The sequence below is a fragment of the Mobula birostris genome, chromosome 6 (genome assembly GCF_030028105.1).
Source record: "Mobula birostris isolate sMobBir1 chromosome 6, sMobBir1.hap1, whole genome shotgun sequence".
Taxonomy (NCBI): domain Eukaryota; kingdom Metazoa; phylum Chordata; class Chondrichthyes; order Myliobatiformes; family Myliobatidae; genus Mobula; species Mobula birostris.
In genome coordinates, this window is record NC_092375.1 from 70,676,807 (window position 1) to 70,696,069 (window position 19,263).

Consider the following 19,263-nt stretch of genomic DNA (forward strand, 5'->3'; position numbering starts at 1 on the left):
ATCTCCTCAGGTGCAATATACCAGTGGTCCCCAGCCACCGGGCCGCAATCTCCTCGGGTGCAATATACCAATGGTCCCCAGCCACTGGGCCGCAAAGCATGTGCTACTGCGCCACGAAGAAACGATATGAGTCAGCTGCACTTTTCCTCATTCTCTGTCAAGCACTGTTGAATTTGAAATAACCTACCAAATCATATCAACTAACACATAAAACCTAAAATAACACTAACATACAGTAAAAGGAATGATATGATAAATACACAGCCTATATAAAGTAGAAATAATGTATGCACAGCTTAGTTTCACAGAATCAGGAAGATTAAGGGAAAACCAATTTGTAGAAAAAAAATCGGCACGTATACGCATGCGCACACAGGTGCCTGCGCAAGGCTTCATGGTCATGGTAGTCTTTCTCAGGGTAAACACACGTGTCCCGTATTTGACTGCTACTTTTGTCCCTTATTTGGGAGTGAGAAAGTTGGCAACCCCACTTGAACACCCCCCACCCCCGTCGGCCGGTCCGCAAGAATATTGTCAATATTAAACCAGTCCGCAGTGCAAAAAAGGTTGGGGACCCCTGCAATATACTATTACCTTACCAACTCACCCAATTTGTTGATGTAGAAAATTGGAGGATCATCTGAATAAATACCCTCTCTCTCTGTAAGGCCCAACAGGATCCTGCAGAGAGTGGTGCGGACAGCCCAGTGCTTCTGTAGATGTGAACTTCCGACTATTCAGGACATTTACAAAGACAGGTGTGTAAAAAGGGCCCGAAGGATCACTGGGCACCTGAGTCACCCCAACCACAAACTGTTCCAGCTGCTACCATCTGGGAAATGGTACAGTAGCATAAAAGCCAGGACCAACAGGCTCTGGGACAGCTTCTTCCACCAGGCCATCAGACTGATTAACTCATGCTGACACAACTGTTATTTAATATGCGGCAACAAAGGGCAACAAATACACTTCGCTTCCTGTAATGTATTTGGACCCTTTTGATATCTGCCATTGCACAGCGGCTCCACTTTATTAGGAGTCTGAGGAGATTTGGTGCATCACCAAAGACTTCTGCAAATTTATAGATGTCCAGTGGATAGCAAACTGACTGGTTTGGAAGCTCCAATGCACAGGATTGCAAGAGGCTGCAGAGGGTTGTAGACTCAGCCAATACCAGCTCTGGCAAAACCCTCTCCACTATTGAGGACATCTGCAAGAGGCAGTGCCTCAAGGAGGAGGCATCAATCACTAAAGATCCTATTGGGGCAAGTCCTCTTCTCAGGAAGAAGGCACATGAGGCTGAAGACTCAGATTTTACATTCAGAAACTGCTCCTTCCTCTTGGCCATCAGATTCTGAATGGTCTATGAACACAACCTCATCATATCCCTCTTTTTTTGCTCTATTTATGCGCCATGTCAGAATAGGACAAATCAGGAGTGAGAATGGTAACGTGTATGGAGCCAGGGGAGGTAGCAGAGGTACTTAATTAATACTTTAATTGAGTATCTGCCACTGAAAAGGACCTTGGCAATTATGCAGATGACTTACAGCAGACTGAAAAGCTTGAGTGTACAGAACTTTTGAAAGAGATTCTGCTGGAGCTTTTGAAAGGTATAAGTTAGATAAATCACTGGGACCGGATGAAATATACCCCAGGGTACTGTGAGAAGCAAGGGAGGAGATTGATGAGCCTCTGGCGATGATCTTTACATCAATAGGAACGGGAGAAGTACCAGAGGATTGGAAGGTTGCAAATGTCATCCCCTTGTTCAAAAAAAGGAAGTAGAGATAGCCCAGGAAATTAGAGACCAGTGAGTCTTACTTCAGTGGTGGCCAAGTTGTTGGAGAAGATCCTGACAGGCAGGATTTATGAGCATTTGGAGAGACATAATCTGATTAGGGATAGTCAGCATGGCTTTGTCAAGGGCAGGTCATGCCTTGCAAGCCTAATTCAATTCTTTGAGGACGTACCAAAACAGATTGATGAAGGTCGAAGAGTGGACGTAGTCTAGGATCCCCACGCGAGGCTCATTCAGAAAATAAGGAGGCACAGGATCCAAGGAGACCTTGCTTTGTGGATCCAGAATTGACCTGACCACAGAAGGCAAAGGTTGGTTGTGGATGGTTCATATTCTGCATGGAGGACGGTGACTAGTAGTGTTCTGCAGGGATCTGTTCTGGGACCCCTCCTCTTTGTGATTTTTTATAAATGACCTGGATGAGGAAATAGAAGGGTGGTTAGTAAGTTTGCTGGCGATCCAAAATTTGGGGGTGTTGTGGATAGTCTGGAAGATTAGCAGAGGTTACAGCAGGACATCAATAGGATGCAGAACTGACTGAGAAGTGGCAGATGGAGTTCAATCCAGGTAAGTGTGAAGTGCTTCATTTCAGTAGGTCAAATTTGAAAACAGAATATTCATGGAAAAACTCTTGGCAGTGTGGAGGACCAGTGAGATCCACTCAAAGCTGCTGCACAGGTTGACAGTGTTGTTAAGAAGGTGTATGGTATGTTGGTCTTCATCAACTGTGGGATTGAGTTCAAGAGCCATGAGGCAATGTTATAGCTATACAAGACCTTAGTTAGACCCCACTGGGAATACTGTGTTCAGTTCTGGTCACCCCATTACAGGAAGGCTGTGGATACATTAGAGTGCAGAGATTTACAAAGATGTTGCCTGGATTGGAGAGCATGCCTTATGAGAATAGGTTGAGTGAACTGGGCCTTTTCTCCTTAGAGCAAGAGAGGATGAGAGGTGACCTGATAGAGGTGTATAAGATGATGACAGGCATTGATTGTGTGGATAGCCAGAGGCGGCTTTTTCCCATGGCTGAAATAGCTAACCTGCGGGGGCATAGTTTTAAGGTGCTTGGAAGTAGGTGCAAGGGGGATGTCAGAGTTATGTTTTTCACACAGAGAGTGGTGGGTGTGTGGAATGCACTGCTAGTGATGGTGGTAGAGACGGATACAATAGAATCGTTTAAGAGCCTCTCCGATAGGTACATGGAGCTTAGAAAAATAGAGGGCGATGTGGTAGGGAAATTCTAGGCAGTTTCTAGAGTAGGTTACATGGTTGGCACAACAGTGTGGCCCAAAGGGCCTGTAATGTGCTGTAGATTTTCAATGTTTCTATATTGTAATTTATAGTAACTTTGTCTTATAAATTCATATCATAAAAGATAGTGATAACAAACTGATTCTGATAGAAACTCAATATATACCCCATCATCACCACACAAGCCCATCCTTGAGAACAACGGGCATAAAGTCAAAGTCAATACACATTTATTATCAAAGTATGTGTATTTTATACAACTTTGAGATTCGTCTTCTTACAGGCAGCTACAAAACAAAGTAAATATCATCACATCAGGCAGTGAGCAACCCCAATGTAATAACGTTGTTGTGCAGGGAGTAATTCCAGTCATCTAGGGTGCAGATGACCCTTCTGACTAATTGGAATCAACCGTCAATTACGAATCAATGAAATGGATTCATTCTAAACCCAATCAGCAATCACAAGTGAACGAATTGGATCCTTTAAAATCTACCAGGGAGCGCAGGCGGGTGAACCAGCTGCATCTTCCTTCGCTTTAGCACTAATAAGGAGGAACTGAACATTTCAGAGTCAGAGTACAGTACAGAAACAGGCCCTTCGGCTCATTTAGTCCATGCCAAGCCATTTATAAACTGCCTACACCCATCGATCATTTTCAGCAGAAATAATAGGACTAACGCTCGTATAATGAATTTTTAAATAATTAAAATTTCTTAAGAATTGAACCACTTCGTTAAGAGACCTGCAATATATTCTAGCATTTTCCTTATCACTGACGTAAAACTCACTAGGGGCCTGTATTCCTTGATTTCCTACCTGTTCATTTTTTAATTTCAGATTTCCAGCCTCTGCGGTTCACTTTTAATACTAATACCATGACTTGTATCCAACTAAGCAATCGGAATGAGACTGTTTTTTAAAAAAAAGGTTGGAAGACTTGGTCAAATGAGACACTCAACAGCGTTCACGGCCACTCCTGCTGCTTCAAACGTGTACACATGTGCAGTGCGCACAGTATCACTGAACCTCATCTGGAGGAACATCTGACCGCGGCCAGGCCCCGTTACCTGTATCTCACAGACCGAACAGCGCAGAACACATCCCGAGCCGAGGCTCCCTCGCACCCCCACACCACCTCACCCGGTCCTTTCGGGGTCGCCGACCAGCTTCCACGCCACACCGGACGGGAAACACTTCAGCGCTTGTTTGATTACCACGCATGCGCGAACGAACAGCGGCAGGTGACGGTGGTCGAGAGAAGTCACAAAGGGCTGCCCGACGTGTGCGAGCGGCAGTGGCGGACCAACTGCAGTCCGGACCCGGCAGGTACACCTTCGTGCTTTTGGTGAAACATATGTCACTAACTGACGCTTGAGTCCACATCAAGTAAAGACATTTCCTCTATATAATATTTAACAACCGCCTCCACCCAGTATTTTAAAACCAGTTTCCAATCTAGTTGAAACATTCAACTCTTGCATCCTTAAATGACGACAAACCGTTCTTATTTTGATCCGTTTCTGTGTTCGGGACATTTCAACAAAGGCCCAACCTCTTTGTAAATCACAATTGTAAATCTGAGTAGCTAATGCTTTGTTCATTACTGAAGTTCGGAGATAGCGTGAACAGCAATGGCCAATAGCTCGATCACAAAAGATTAATCAAGTACCAAAACAATTAACTGAATTTTTTTGACTGTAAGGGAGTGGATGGTTATGGGGAACAAGCGGGGGAAATGAAACTGAAATCAAAGTAAAAATCCACTTTGCCTCATGACATAGGAGAGGGCTGTTCCACCCCTTTATGACAGTGCATGATTGCCAGTAATGTAGCAAGTAGACGCTCCAGTAAAGCTGCCACCTCACAATTCCAGTTACCTAGGTTCAATCCTGATTTCCAGTGCTATCTGAGTGGAATTGGCAGCTAATAGTTTTGGCCATGTAGGTTTCAGCTAAGTGTACCGATTTCTTCCTGCCTCTCAAAGACATTTGGGTAAGAGGGAGTTGATATAAAGTGGGGGGAATAGTGTACAATTATACTGGATGTTTAATAATTATCGAGGACTCATTGGGCCAAATGGCCTTTTTCTGCAACTCCATGAATTAACTTATTGAATGGCGAAACAGCTTCAATAATCTATTGGCTAGTTATTCATTGTGGCCTTACAGGTTTATATTACGAAGCTTGTAAATCTGTCCACCAGTGAAGATACTGTTGTTAGAAGATGTAAAACATTATTTAATTAAAATTAAGTAGAATGGCACACTTTAAAAACAACAGTAGAAAGAACAACGAGCACTTTGATCGTGAAAGCTTGTGGTCTCAAAGCATTATACGGTATTTCACAACTCAAGAAACCTCTCAAAATTGCTGGAACATGAATTCACCAAGTCAATGATGCTGCCTGGCCTGCTGCGTTCACCAGCAACTTTGATGTGTGTTGCTTGAATTTCCAGCATCTGCAGAATTCCTGTTGTTTGAAGTCAATGAATTTGTCGTCTTGAATAAATAGCTTCTCGGTAGCTGAATTACCAAATATTTTCAAAGTTAAATTTAAACCATCCCTTGAATTTATAATTGCATTCTAAAAATGTAATCTTTCAAATCCCGGTGGGTTGTGTTGTCTTCAGGTTTGAGCTTCAGTGAAATGGTCCAAATGTTTAGATCAAGTCTTATATACACTTGATGTGCCATCTCCCAGTTTTTAAAACTGCATACATTTTAAGAACAAAATGAGTTTGTTTGTATTAATGTTCTGACTCCTGCACTAGATTTTAATCTTTGGTTATGGATTCCCTTGAGTTTTGTAACTTTAAATAGATAGAAAATTACAGGAAAGGAAATTACAGTGTCACAGTAGCATTACAAGTTCACAGATATAAATGTTAGAAGAGAAGTAGAAAGAATAAAAGATAGGTTACCACAAACCATCTAAGAGGAGGGGTCATCACTTCCCAGCTATAGGTTGACTCATTATAGAGCCTAATGGCCAAGGATAAGAATGACCTCATATAGTGCTCTTTGGAGCAGTACAGTTGTCTTAGTCTACTACTAAAAGTTCTCCTCTGTTCAGCCACGGTGGCATGCCAAGGGTGAGAAACAATTGCCAGGATTTTCCATAGGCTCCTTTGTTCTACCACGGCCTCCAGTGTGTCCAGTTTGACTCCTATAACAGAGCCAGTCAATGGGTTTGAATTAAAAGGAGTTGTAACTGAGCTGAAGAAACTTTAGAACTGTGGAGGCCAAATGTAGGTTTAGAAATTTTATTTTAGTTGAACCTAAAACTGTGCTTATTTTAATGAATGAAGGTCTAGAGCTTTAAAGTTTTGATAAATTGCCAATAGAAGATTGGTGAGATAGTTGTCAGGTAAAAAGCACACAACACAACTTCTAAATTGTAATATCTAATTTGTTGTAATTCTGACAGCAATTACTTATGTACATTCATATTGGGATTGTTGCAATTACATAATTATTTTTTGACATGCAACATGTTCACTTCTTATGTGCAGCTTTCATATACTGTGAAGACATTTCTTTCAAAATGTCCAGTCCTGCTAATGCTGAGGCACAGATGTCTGAACTGGAACTTCTTTTCAGCATGTTTCCTAATGAAGTTACAGTGGATGATCAGCTGGCTTTAGCCGATCTCAGAGACTATATACAAGGAAAGATGCAGAGCTCACCAACATCAAGACTACAGTACACTGTATCCCTTCGTCTGGATGCTCTTAATGTCGGTATTGCTTCAGAAATGTTTATGAAACAAGATGATTTCTGATTGTTTGAGATTATTGTCCATAAAACATTTTCTTCCAATGAATGCTTTCTTTTGTTTTCAGGTATTGTGTGCATTATGTTGTGTTTTCCCCCCAAATTATCCATCTGTACTACCAGAAATTTCAATAAGGTACAGTAGAGTCAGTTTTGCTGGAGGCTACTTTGTTAACTGTAGTGGAGACAGTTTAATGATTTAATTTATTTCTTTGTTCTACCCATGTCTCTTTCATGTCCCTTTCTAACTATATTTGAGTCAAATAGAAAACTGTTTTATTGGTGAAGCTATCATTGAAATGTAAACTCAACTGCTCGCTCACTGTATATAAGAAATAATACTTAGTCTCCATATCCTGCTCCCTTTTGTGGAGAAGTGCATGACCTTTGGTATTTTCATTCAAAGGCACATTTGAAATCATGAACTCTGAGAATGATTAGTAAAAGATACAATTCCATGGCTCTACATATTGTCCAGGTAGTTATCGTACCAAGAATTAACGAATTAGATTACAGTTGCAGCATCATTTTGATTGTTGCACTGTCCTGCAATCTAACTTATTCATTCCACCTCTTTCCCTTAATTATTAAAAATATAGAAACATAGAAAACCTACAGCACAATACAGGCCCTTCGGCCCACAAAGTTGTGCCGAACATGTCCCTACCTTAGAAATTACTAGGCTTACCTATAGCCCACTTTTATAAGCTAAGCAAAATGCAGAAGCAGTTTAACAAATATGCAGGCTGATATGTTAGTTGAAAAATTCCAGTATAATGTGATGTGTAAATTGTTTTGAAAGACATTAAACATTTTAAACTCTCTGATTTAGTGAAGACGTTGAAATCAGATGAGAGTGAGGGATACTAAATTTCAAGTAATTTGCGTAACTCATAGTGGATGTGGATGTTGTCACTTTCCCAGAGTCAAAGTTTTGATGCTTAACTATCTCCTTTTTAAAGGATTGACCTTGGCAGAACATTCATTGTATGAACAATCTTTATAGGGCCTGAAACCCTTCTTGAGGATGATTCATTGGGACCAATGTTAGAAAAATGTTGATTGCTGCCTGGGCAAGAATTTCTGTCTGGCATTTTGATTGCTGTAGAGAAACCATACTAACTCTACATTTAAAAATTGCTGGTGAAAGCAGCAGGCCAGGCAGCATCTATAGGAAGAGGTACAGTCGAAGTTTCAGGCCGAGACCCTTTGTTAAGATGAAGGGTCTCGGCCTGAAACATCGACTATACCTCTTCCTATAGATGCATTATACTCTCATCACAGCGATATTTGATTCTGCGCTTCCTGTTCCCTGGATTACAAATCGATGGTAAATATTAAAAAATTAAATTATAAATCATAATTAGAAAAATAGAAGGTAAGGTAGTGCAGAAAAAAACCAAGAGGCAGGTCCAGATATTTAGAGGGTACAGCCCAGATCAGATGCTGCCTGGCCTGCTGCGTTCACCAGCAACTTTTATGTGTGTTGCTTGAAATTCCAGCATCTGCAGATTTCCTCGTGTTAACTCTACATTTGCAGATTTCCATTGTACAGCTTTTATTACCAGAGAACTACAATTGGAAACATTTTTAAAAGAACTGATAGCTTTGAATTAAAAACACATTTGCTGAAAAATTGTGTCAAATCTCACAACCTGGAACAGGATTTTCAGAGTTATTCTAAATATAAACCCTGTTAAGGAATCAACATTCTAGTGTTCATTTCCTTTTAAAAAAAACTTTTGACAAATGCAGTACCTTAGCAGATCCTTCACCAATATGAGAAAAGCTCTGCAATATAAAATATGCATAAAAAGGCTGCTTTCTTCCTTTAGAAGCTGAATTGAGAAAATATGTTCAGCTAATTGTTCTATGTCTTGAAGTTTTTTAAATGTGGTAACTTTGATTTCAAGTAATTGACATTCCACCTATTTTCCAGGTCAGATGCCTTATACAGATCACAGCAGATGCAATTAAATTCAGACCTTCACGAGTATTTGAGAAAGAGCTGCTGTGGTGAGATATGTGTACTGGATGCAATCGAGTGGATCAAAGATCATGCTGCCACATACATGAACAAGGGAAGTATTCCAACTGAAAAGAGGCAACTTACTAACAGGACCAAAGATACAGTTTGTACCAGACTGTGGATCTATAGCCACCATATCTACAACAAAGAGAAGAGGAAAAATATTCTGGAGTGGGCAAAAGAGCTTTCTCTGACTGGGTTCTGTATGCCTGGCAAGCCTGGAGTGATTTGTGTAGAAGGGGCATACAGTGCGTGTGAAGAATACTGGACAAGGTTTGATTTTAGTACACACTATTTCTTTGGAATTAATCAAGTAGCTCATCAGGGCATATGATTGTCGATCAATATATTCCTCATAATAGGTTTTCGGAACAGATAAGTCATAATTAAAAAAGCATTAGGTATTAGCATTTCCTTAACTTTTCTCTCTTTCAGCATTTAAATATTGATATTTAGATTACAGTTAATCTAATCTAAATCTGAAGTTGAACTCTACTGTGACACTTTTTTATTGTGTACTGTATATAAAGGATAGTAATTGAAAAGTATATGTTTTCCGATCTCTAGGTGCTTTTTACTGTTTCTAGAACTCCAGACCTTGAGTTTTAGCCCTTCTTCCCATTGGGTGTGGGATGGGAAGCCTTCAACAAAACACACAATTCCTATATTCAAGTATATGTGCATACACTTAAGGCCAATCCTATAATTAGCTGTACTTAATGGCATCATTAATTCTTCCATTAATCAACTTGTAAATCAGAATCAGGTTTAATATCACCGGCATATGTTGTGAAATTTGTTAACTTTGCGGCAGCAGTACAATGCAATACATGATAAATATAAAAAAAACTTGCTGTAATTAAGTTATATATGTATATTACATAAATTAAAATAAGTTGTTCAAAAACTGTAATTTTAAAAAGTAGTGAGGTAGTGTTCATGGGTTTAATGTCCATTCAGAAATTGTTTGGCAGAGGGGAAGAAGCTGTTCCTGATTGCTGAGTGTGTGCCTTCGGGCTCCTGTACCTCCTTCCTGTTGGTAACAATAAGAAGGGGGCATGTCTTGGGTGCTGAGGGTCCTTAATGATGGACGCTGACTTTCTGAGGCACTGCTCCTTGAAGATTAGATTAGATTCAACTTTATTGTCATTGTGCCGAGTACAGATACAAAGCCAATGAAATACATTTAGCATCTGACCAGAAATGTAAAGAATAGTGTTATTTGCAAAATATCTGCGAATAAAAAAGTGCTACAGCACAGAAATATAAAAGTACTGAGACAATACAATATGGATGCAATACTGCTTAGCGCTGTGATAAGATGTCTTGGATACTATGGAGGCTAGTACCCATGATGGAGCTGACTAGTTTTACCATTCTATGCTGTTTACTTCAATCCTGTGCAGTAGCCACCACCCCCACCCCCATACCAGACAGTGATGCAACCAGTCATAATGCTCTCCACAGAACATCTGCAGAAGAGTTCAAATGTTTTTGGATGTAAACCAAACCTCCTCAAACTTCTAATGAAAGATAGCCATTGCCTTGCCTTCTTTATAGCCGCATCAATATGTTGGGACCAGATTCGACCAGTTTAGAAATATTGACACCCAGGAACATGAAATTGCTCACTCTCTCTACTTCTGATCCCTCTATGAGGATTGTAATGGATAACAAAGAAAGATAATCCTCTCTTGACTGTTTTACTCTCCACCATTCAAACCAGTATTCCTTATCACTCTTCTGCCATCCATAGGAATGGACTGATCAAGATAGTTGATTCACAGCCTTACAGACTGGGGACAAATGTCTTTAACACTAATATCAACATCTAAATAAGTTTCACTACTGTACTTCAGTATCTGTGACAATAATAAACAAATACCAACACCGGGATGAAATATTAGAAAAGCACATTGATGTAAATTTGAAATCAAATTATAGAAATTTAGATCAGCAGTCGTATTAACGTTCAAAGGGAGAGAAATTCTTGAAATTTGCCCATGAGAATTTTTATGAAAACGTTTTCAGCTTCATGCGTTAGAAAGCAGTGGTAGATTAAGTTTTGGAGTCTGAAAAGAACAAGACCATTTGACTAAAGGAGAGATAATTTCAACGATTTAATGATTCTGCTGCAAGTGAACTAAAATCAGTTATTCAGGTTAAATACTAATTTGAAGTTGGGAAATTAAGATATAGACTTGACATATCTCCACAAGGAGGAAAGAAAGGGAATCCACATCGAGAATTGGAGAAACAAAAAAGTTGTGATGCAAATCTGAAACAAAAACAGATAATGCCACTAAATTCAGGTAGCACCTGGGGAGAGAGAAACAGAGTTAACATTACAGATCTGAAATATTTCAGAATGTTCACCATTTCTCAAGATTCTGATGCTAAGTAATTGACCTGAACATTTTCCCTGTCTATGGATTTGACTAATCTGTTGAGTACTTTCATCATTGAGTATTTTTATTTCAAATTTGAGATCTTATAACAATCAAACAAGAAACATTTGTTTTATATCCAAGGAACATACATTTTCAGAGCATCTGTAAACAGTGAAATAGTACAGGTAATCAAAAGAAGGAGCGAGTTAAGGTCCAATGTAAGTACGTACGTATGCATATTCTTCTGAGAAAAGGCACTGTGATATAACATTAAAGAAATTGGTAACAACAATATTGGATAGGATAAAACAACAGTTAGTTAAAAGGTTGGCGATGTTCACAAAAAAGATACCTAACTCCAGACGGAAAGCTCCTGGGTGAAGTAAGGTGAACATTGTGCATGCTCTGACCATGCCCTCCAATTGTCAAACACGTGAGTTAGAAGCAGGAGTCGGCCACCCGCAGTGCTATGCAATTGTGACTGATCTGGTTGTAATCTTGACTCTAATTCTCATTTACCCCATGATAAGCTGTCACTCCCATACAAATATTCATAGACTCTGTTTCCACTGCCATTTAAGGAGAGGCATTCCAAAAACGTGTTCTTGCCGAGAAAAAATATCACCCCATTTTTGATTTAAATGTTTTATTTTAAACCAGTGACAATGAGTTTTGGATTCTACCACAAGAAGAAATACCATTTCCACATTGACCCCGTCAAGAACTCGCAACACCTTGTGCTTCGATCAAGTCAACTCCCACTATACTAAATTCCACTGGATAGCAACCCAGCCTGTTCAACCTTTCCTCATAACACAACCCATGTTCCAATGTAGTAAATCTTCTAGGAACCACATCCAACACTTTCATACCCCTCTTTAAATAAGGAGAACAATATTGTACACATTAGTTCAGACGTGGTTTCACCAGTGCTCTATATAAGTGAATAAAGACCTCCTACTTTTGTATTAATTTCACTTAGCAAAATTACTTTTTCTCTATCCTAGCGGATGACTTCTGCAATTCATACACTAGGATCCACAATGCATGATGTAATATTGCTTTAAGTGTTTGTGGCTATTATATCATTTTTACTTAGGATACCTCTGCTTCTTAGCTTAATGTGAAATGTTTGAAAAATTAAAGGCATTAATTTGGATTAAAATAAATTGAGACTCGTAAAATTAAAGGTTAATAGATGAAATCCTGTATTTATCAGAGGCAAATTGTGTTTAACTAACTTGATTTTTCGACTGAAACATCAGAGAGGATTTATGAAGATACTGCATTTGAAGTTGTATATGAAACTTAAAAGATATTGTATCAATATTTAATATCTGCAACATTGGGCAGGGAATTTGTGTACTTTGGGCAAGTGGTGAGTGGAGGCTGCATAGCTTCTGGTTGAACTTTGGTGCTTACTTGTTTCTACAACAAGGCAGGAAACATGTTGATTATCAGAGCCACAAATGCTTAACTTCATATTACATAATGTTACCAGCATACCAGACTAATTGTTCAGTAGCCTGCTAATATATGTGTATCTCCATTACAGAGTAAAACGGTTGACCTGGAAGAGAATTTTACTCCGCCACAGAGAGGACACAACGATGGATATCACAAATGCCGATTTGACCTCTGCAATACAAAAGTTTCAGAAGTTCACAAATTTTGAAGAAAAGATATTTGATGCACATGGAAACAGGGGAAATCATATGGATCTTGGGCAGTTGTACCAATTCTTAAATGAAAGAAACTGTGGAGACATTTTTCAATTGTACTTCGGTGTAGAAGGAAAAGCTTCCTAAATCAATTGTGGATATATATTATTGTTTACTATACAAAGAGAAAAGAGACTTGTTTAAATATGCCCCGTTATTCTCTGATGGTCATAAATTCACAAAAGGGTTGTTTCTGAAAAACATTTTGTTAGGTGTTAATTTATAAATTGAAAAGGCTGAACAAAGTGTATTATGGGAATTTTGGTACACTTTTTCTGTGCAAAGAGACTGACATGCTATTCATTATAGTGAACAATAGTTGGTAAAACAACATGCAGCCTAAAAAGTCTGTGGAGTTAAACTTTTGTAAGTCAAGGAATGCCTGTATTACAATCCAACATTTCTGGAAATCTAATTAATTTTTAAACAGTATTCGATCAACAGTTAGGGGAATCTAATTTTTCAAAATGGAATATTAACAGTACTCCTGCCAGTTTTATATTCCTGTTATTAAATTTGAATAAATTTGGAATTTTTTGTGGTAACTGTACCCCTTTTTTAATCATACATTTCCAATACAGGTTATAATGTTACCATTGTTGAGCACCTTTTCGCTACGTCTTACAGCAAACAACAATTAACTCAGAGTGGATCAATCATAAGCACATCTATTTTACTTGCTGCAAGGGAAGACCATCACTGCACAAGAGCTGGTGATAGCTTTGAAGAAACAGACAGCATTGTCACTCCTTTATGCCCAAGTGTTAGCTTTAGTTCATGGGCATTCTGTACATCTGCTTATCATTGCTGGTATTCTTCTAGTAATCAAATCTTCTGGGTCTGCAGTTTGTCAAGGACTCAGGTTCTATTGGCATAATGTTACATGAACACTGTTAGCAAAGTACCCTGGTACAATACAGGTTCCATTTTGCTACAGACAAAAATGCTATTTTGTTACTACAAGTACAACATGATTAACATATCTGTTAAGAGCAAGCTAAATGAAATCTATACCTTTATAACAATTGTTTTCGATCTATATTAAGTTTAAATGCAGTGTGTAAACTATAAAACAGGGTATTCAATTCCTCAAATGAAGAGGGTAGGTTTCTTTATCAATCAATTATTATTAACATTGTTCATTAAAAATTTGTGAGAAGAAATCTCTCACTTTGAATTTAAATGGCCCACTGAGCATGTGACCCTAATTCCAGATTCCTCGTCATTTCAAATGCCTTCTTTTCTGTTTCGTGCACAGCTTGAATGACTTTACAATTTCCACATTACAATCTATTTGCCTTGTCCTTGCTTCATTATTCTTTGTGTTTATATCCCCTTGAAGCCACTTTACACCCACCTTCATACTCATAATCCCACCTAGTTTTATATCATAGCAAATTTGGAAATATGACATTTGATCCTCATAGCTAAACCAGTGATTGTAAATAGTTAGATCTCAAGCACCGATAGCTTCAATGCCCAACAGTCACATACTACTAAATGAGAAAGGTGAATTTATTCCCATTTCACTTTCAGCGTGATAACCAATTCTCAATTCATATTAGTATACTCCCGGTATGGGCCCCTATCCAGGGTTACAGATCCCACTGCCTTGTGAGTGTCTTCGGGAGAAGAGAAGGCTAAGGAGTAAATCCTACACAGATCCGGAGTGGAGCCCCTAAGGGGGTTGGATAATGTATCACATCAGTTCCTGCAGCCAAGCTGATGCCAAATGTACTGCTTCACATTCCTCTGGACCACGTCCGCAAGGCGGAGAGGGGGATCTTGATGTCTGGGCAGCCCAGGATCTCCATATTCATCGCCCAGGTCTGTGCCCCAGAAATCAGGCACATCCATTGTCTACTTAGACAGACGGAGCCATTGTATGTTATTAGTATACTGTGATAAGCTTGTTGATCTATGCCCTGTGTGGTACCTGACTGAAAATTTTCTGAAAATCTAAGCACATCACATCAATTATTTTCTTGACTATACACCTAGTCACAAGTTAAAGTACTCTTGTACATTACTCATACATTAATTTTCTGTCATAAATAACAGCTAACTCTGCTCAATCTAACTATTCTTTTCAAGGTTTCTTGTGATTAAAAAAGACCACAACACCATTCCCATTACTGGTATTCATCTGAAAGATCAATAGTCCCCTCCCTTAAATAATAAGGGCCACACTTGTTCCCCTCCATCCACAGGAATGATTCTGGAATGCTTTGAAAGGTGAAATTTAGATACTTCAGTCTCTCCATTTCCATTCAACCACTTCTTTCAGTTGTGAGGCCCTTGATCCCATTGAAACATTTATTTTCTCCACCTCCCAAACAATTCCCCACACATTGTTCCTTTGCTCTTCAAATCCAAAAGATTGACATAGGTTGATACTTCATTGATCCCAAAGGAAATTACAGTGTCACAGTGGTATTACAAGTGCACAGATATAAATATTAGAAGAGAAGTGTAAAGAATTAAATAAGTTACCACAAACTAACAGGTGGGGGTCATCACTTCCCCAAATATAGGTCGACTCATAATGGCCGAGGGTTAGAATGACTTCATATAGCGCTCTTTGGAGCAGCACGGTTGTCTTAGTCTATTACTAAAAGTGCTCCTCTATTCAGCTAAGGAGGCATGAAGGAGGTGAGAAACATTGTCCAGGATTGCCAGGATTTTGTTCTACCACAGCCTCCAGTGTGTCCAGTTTGATACCTGTAACAGAGCCAGCCTTTCTAATCAGTTCATTGAGCCTGTTGGCATCATCCGTGTTGGTGCCATTGCCCCAGCACACCATCGCATAGAAGATTGTACCAACAACAACGGACTGGTAGAACGTGTGAAGGACAGGCCTGCATATTCCAAAGAACCTCAGTCTCCTCAGGAAGTAGAGGTGACTTTAGCCCTTCTTATACACAGCCTCTGTGTTGGTGCTCCACTCAAGTCTGTCATTCAGGTGCACCTCCAAATAGCTGTAGGTCCTCACTACATCAATGTCCTCACCATCAATAGCAACAGGGAACAATGCAGGCTTAGTCATAAAGTCCATCACCATCTCCTTTGTCTTACTAATGTTGAGGTGCAGATGATTCAGTTTGCACCATTTGACAAAGTCCTTCACCAGGGTTCTGTATTCATCCTTTCCTTCTCCCTTTATACACTCAACTATTGCTGAGTCATCAAAGAAATTCTGCAGATGACATGGCACAGTGTTGTATCTAAAGGCATACCATATCCATCACAGATATTAAATTAAATGTTTATTTCCCAATGCCAAATGAAAAATGAAAAGGTAACCGTGGCTCTTTTTTACACTGAGCCAGACAGCACCTGTGGAAAAGAGTACAGTCGACGTTACGGTCCGAGATCTTTACAGCATCTGCAGATTTTCTCTTGTTTGTGATTGGACTCCTTTTACATCGCTCACCTTAATCCCATTAACGTCAGCACTTTTTGGATTCCCCTTTGTTAAATCAACCACTCGATCACTATTTATTATCTGCTTTAAGAAGTTTCTGTGAACTGGATTAGATCGATTTCCTACATTAAAGTTGTGACACGAATGTAGTATTTATTATCTGTCATCGTCAAATGAATTCCAGCAACACTTGGCCAAACCCACATTTAAATTTGGTGAAAAATCTGTACCTTTCAAATCCATCCGCAACTACTGCTCCCGGAGTACTGTACTCCAGAGCGCGGAACTCCCTCTTGGCGTTGCTGTTTCCAGCCGGCAGCTAGTGGGGAACGGCAACGAGCCCGTCGACCTGCGCAAGCGCAGCGCCTGGGAAGTGTGGAGAGTCGTGGCTCTTTAACGAAAGTTTCGCGTGGAGGCGGCGGACCCGATCCCGGATCGGGGGAGAGGGGCACGTGCGATGGGTGGCAAAAACAAACAGCGAACCAAAGGCAACGTGCGGGTAAGGTATTGGCTTCCGCCACGACGCTGGTAAAAGCCCTTCGGCCCACGCAGCAATGTCAGCCTTTTTAGATTGTGTATCTCAGAAGCACCGATCTTCATTGCTGTTTCTCCATTCCAGTGCCGCAGAAACGTGGCCTAAATCTCCCCCCCACCCCAAAAAAAACTTGCACCTGTAGGCGCGTGCAGAGAGCGCAGTATTTTTGACACACGGAATCTAGAAACCGTTCCGCACAAGGGCAAGATCCACTGACCTGGTTTCCTGCTTCTCGTATTGGGGGCGGAGGGGGCAAATTCCAGCTAGGACACCCGGGAGACTCGCTACTGTCCTTTGAAATGGTGCTCTGGAATCTTAGGTCAGCCCTCCAGAGGGCGAAGGAAGTGTGGAATACTTCCTCTGCAGCCCTGGGTTGTCAGTCTGACAGTGTACTCACGTTAGTGATGTTATTCCTTCAAACAGGGAAGCACTTCCTCAAGGATACCTTGTTTTATTTTGGTGAGGGGCTGTGGGAAATAAAAATTGAGTTGTTTTTTTTTTCTTATTAGTGACTCAAGAAAACGCTGCTGTTTTTGCATTTGTGTAGTACCGGCTTTGACAAACAGCTGACGGTAAAGAACTGATCAGACCAGAAATAGGCTGGGTCTTAGGATTTGTATATTGGGTAATATTTCAGTGGTGTGTCCTAGATATTGAGACGCATCACTTGTGTCATGAAAAACCACCGTGGTTAGTATCATCATAACTCTAGATAAGCATGCTGGTGTTCCTTTAGTTCAGCTGAGTTTCCTCATTGATAAATGGCAGGTGACCAGGTGCTTTTGTTTGGGTTTGTTGCCTCTTTTCCTGAATTAGGATTCATGCTCCTTCTCTGGTGACTCTAAACTATGTGCATACAGGTAATATTGGGATTGGATAGTGGATGCCGCAGCAGTGCGGTCAGTTGAGCCCTGGTTCACAGTTCCAGCAACCTGGGTTCAGTCCTGACTTTGAGTGCTGCCTTTGTGCATCTGAATGATGTGTGGGTTGGTAGATTAATGCACCCCCCCATATGTAACTGAGTAGTATAATCTGAGATTAATACACCCTAATATGTAACTGAGTAGTATAAACTGAGATTAATACACCCTAATGTGTAATTGAGTAGTATAATCTGAGGTTAATACACCCTAGTATGTAGTTGAGTAGTATAATCTGAGGTTAATACACCCTAGTATGTAGTTGAGTAGTATAATCTGAGGTTAATACACCCTAGTATGTAGTTGAGTAGTATAATCTGAGATTAATACACCCTAGTATGTAGTTGAGTAGTATAATCTGGGGAGTTGATGAGAGCATGGAAAGAATAGAATGGCTCAGGTAGGATTAGTATAAAAATGGGCACCTCATTTTTGGCATGGTCTCTGTGGCCTGAAGGGCCAGATGCAAGTTTTACATAGTTTTCATGTACGAGAAAATCTGTGGATGCTGGAGATCCAAGGCAATGCACCAGAAAAATGCTGGAGGAACTCAGCAGGTCAGGCACATCTACGGAAAGGAGTAAACAGTCCATGTTTCAGGCCGAAACGCTCCTGCAGGATAATTTTGCCTATTTTGTCAAATAACCTGTTGACAGTGGTTAAGCTAGGATTGGCTACCTTGGGTGAGTTTGAGGATCAGAAAGCAGTAAAGATAAATGTGGATGCTGTATGTGGAACACAAATTCTGCCTTTCGAATAAATCACACCGTCTACAATGCTGCAGTGCTACAATCCAACCATTCCAGTTTCTGTTTTTTCTGATTTCTTTTACTGACAGTGCCTGGATTCTGCTAAAAAATTGCATAAAAGTAATGTAATTGATTACAGGCTGCCTTCATAGTGAAGGCTATACAGAGGTTATAGTGATTAGTTTGACTTCATCCACACAGAGGGCAGAGAAGACCTCAGTTACTTTTGCTTTCCAATATACAGTGCATGCTTTTTGTCTTGAAATAGTGCAAATCTTATAGGCAGAATTGGCTTTGTCGATTTTCTTAACTTTTAGGGGTCAGAAGCAGAAAGTTATTTCAGGATAATGGTGCCCATGTTGGTCAGGACTACAGTTGATACATTTTTAGATGTTGTTTGCTACAATGGCCCAAATTGCTTCAAATGAGTAAGACTTCAGTTTACCGCAGCCTTAAGTTGAAAAAAAATAAGCTTGGAATCAAATTCCAGTCATTCACTATGAGTGAAGGATGGTGTCTCAGTTCTGAGTTTAGTATTTATACATGTCAAAATAGTACGTGGTTGTGGAATTCCATAAAACTATCCTGGTAAGTAGGATCGTGTGTACCTGTAGTAAGGCTAATAGCCAAAGTGTTGTGATTCACATTGCAACCTGTCAGACT

The 19,263-nt window shown here is 39.9% G+C and overlaps 3 protein-coding genes across 7 annotated transcripts in view; 2 read left to right on the forward strand and 1 right to left on the reverse strand.

Annotated features, from left to right (window-relative positions):
• usp16 (ubiquitin specific peptidase 16) overlaps positions 1-4,277 on the reverse strand; it is a 62,117-nt gene extending 57,840 nt beyond the window's left edge. Inside the window, exons 1-2 of one of the 3 annotated variants that reach the window (XM_072260611.1) lie at positions 4,199-4,251; positions 1,974-2,216 (exon numbers count right to left, since the gene is read on the reverse strand). The gene's annotated coding sequence lies outside the window, so the exon portion shown is untranslated. Of the gene's footprint in view, positions 1-1,973; positions 2,217-4,125 lie in introns of all 3 variants that reach the window. The other 2 variants (XM_072260609.1, XM_072260610.1) reach the window with 2 other exon arrangements.
• Positions 4,140-13,948, forward strand: rwdd2b (RWD domain containing 2B). Of its 2 annotated transcripts, none has more exons than XM_072260618.1 (5): positions 4,140-4,384; positions 6,571-6,794; positions 6,901-6,968; positions 8,772-9,134; positions 12,807-13,947. In XM_072260618.1, the coding sequence occupies exons 2-5, from the start codon at positions 6,603-6,605 to the stop codon at positions 13,057-13,059; spliced, it is 876 nt and encodes a 291-aa protein (XP_072116719.1). In that variant the 5' UTR covers positions 4,140-4,384; positions 6,571-6,602; the 3' UTR covers positions 13,060-13,947. The 2 variants fall into 2 exon arrangements, with proteins under 2 accessions (XP_072116719.1, XP_072116720.1); XM_072260619.1 differs by lacking the exon at positions 4,140-4,384 and adding an exon at positions 4,933-5,050 and having other exon boundaries at positions 12,807-13,948.
• A 2,777-nt stretch (positions 13,949-16,725) lies between these two features.
• The window catches only part of ltn1 (listerin E3 ubiquitin protein ligase 1), a 123,630-nt gene continuing 121,092 nt past the window's right edge, over positions 16,726-19,263 (forward strand). For both annotated transcript variants that reach the window (XM_072260606.1, XM_072260607.1), the window contains exon 1: positions 16,726-16,895. In XM_072260606.1, coding sequence (XP_072116707.1) covers positions 16,854-16,895 — 42 coding nt within the window. In that variant the 5' untranslated portion in view covers positions 16,726-16,853. The remainder of the gene's footprint in view (positions 16,896-19,263) is intronic.

What these genes read in the sequence shown, in the direction of transcription:
- rwdd2b (XM_072260618.1), top strand. Translation starts at nt 6,603, where the DNA reads ATGTCCAGTCCTGCTAATGCTGAGGCACAGATGTCTGAACTGGAACTT. An exon ending in TTCGTCTGGATGCTCTTAAT is followed by an intron (nt 6,795 to 6,900) that starts GTCGGTATTGCT and finishes TTTTGTTTTCAG; the next exon opens with GTATTGTGTGCATTATGTTG. An exon ending in CTACCAGAAATTTCAATAAG is followed by an intron (nt 6,969 to 8,771) that starts GTACAGTAGAGT and finishes CCTATTTTCCAG; the next exon opens with GTCAGATGCCTTATACAGAT.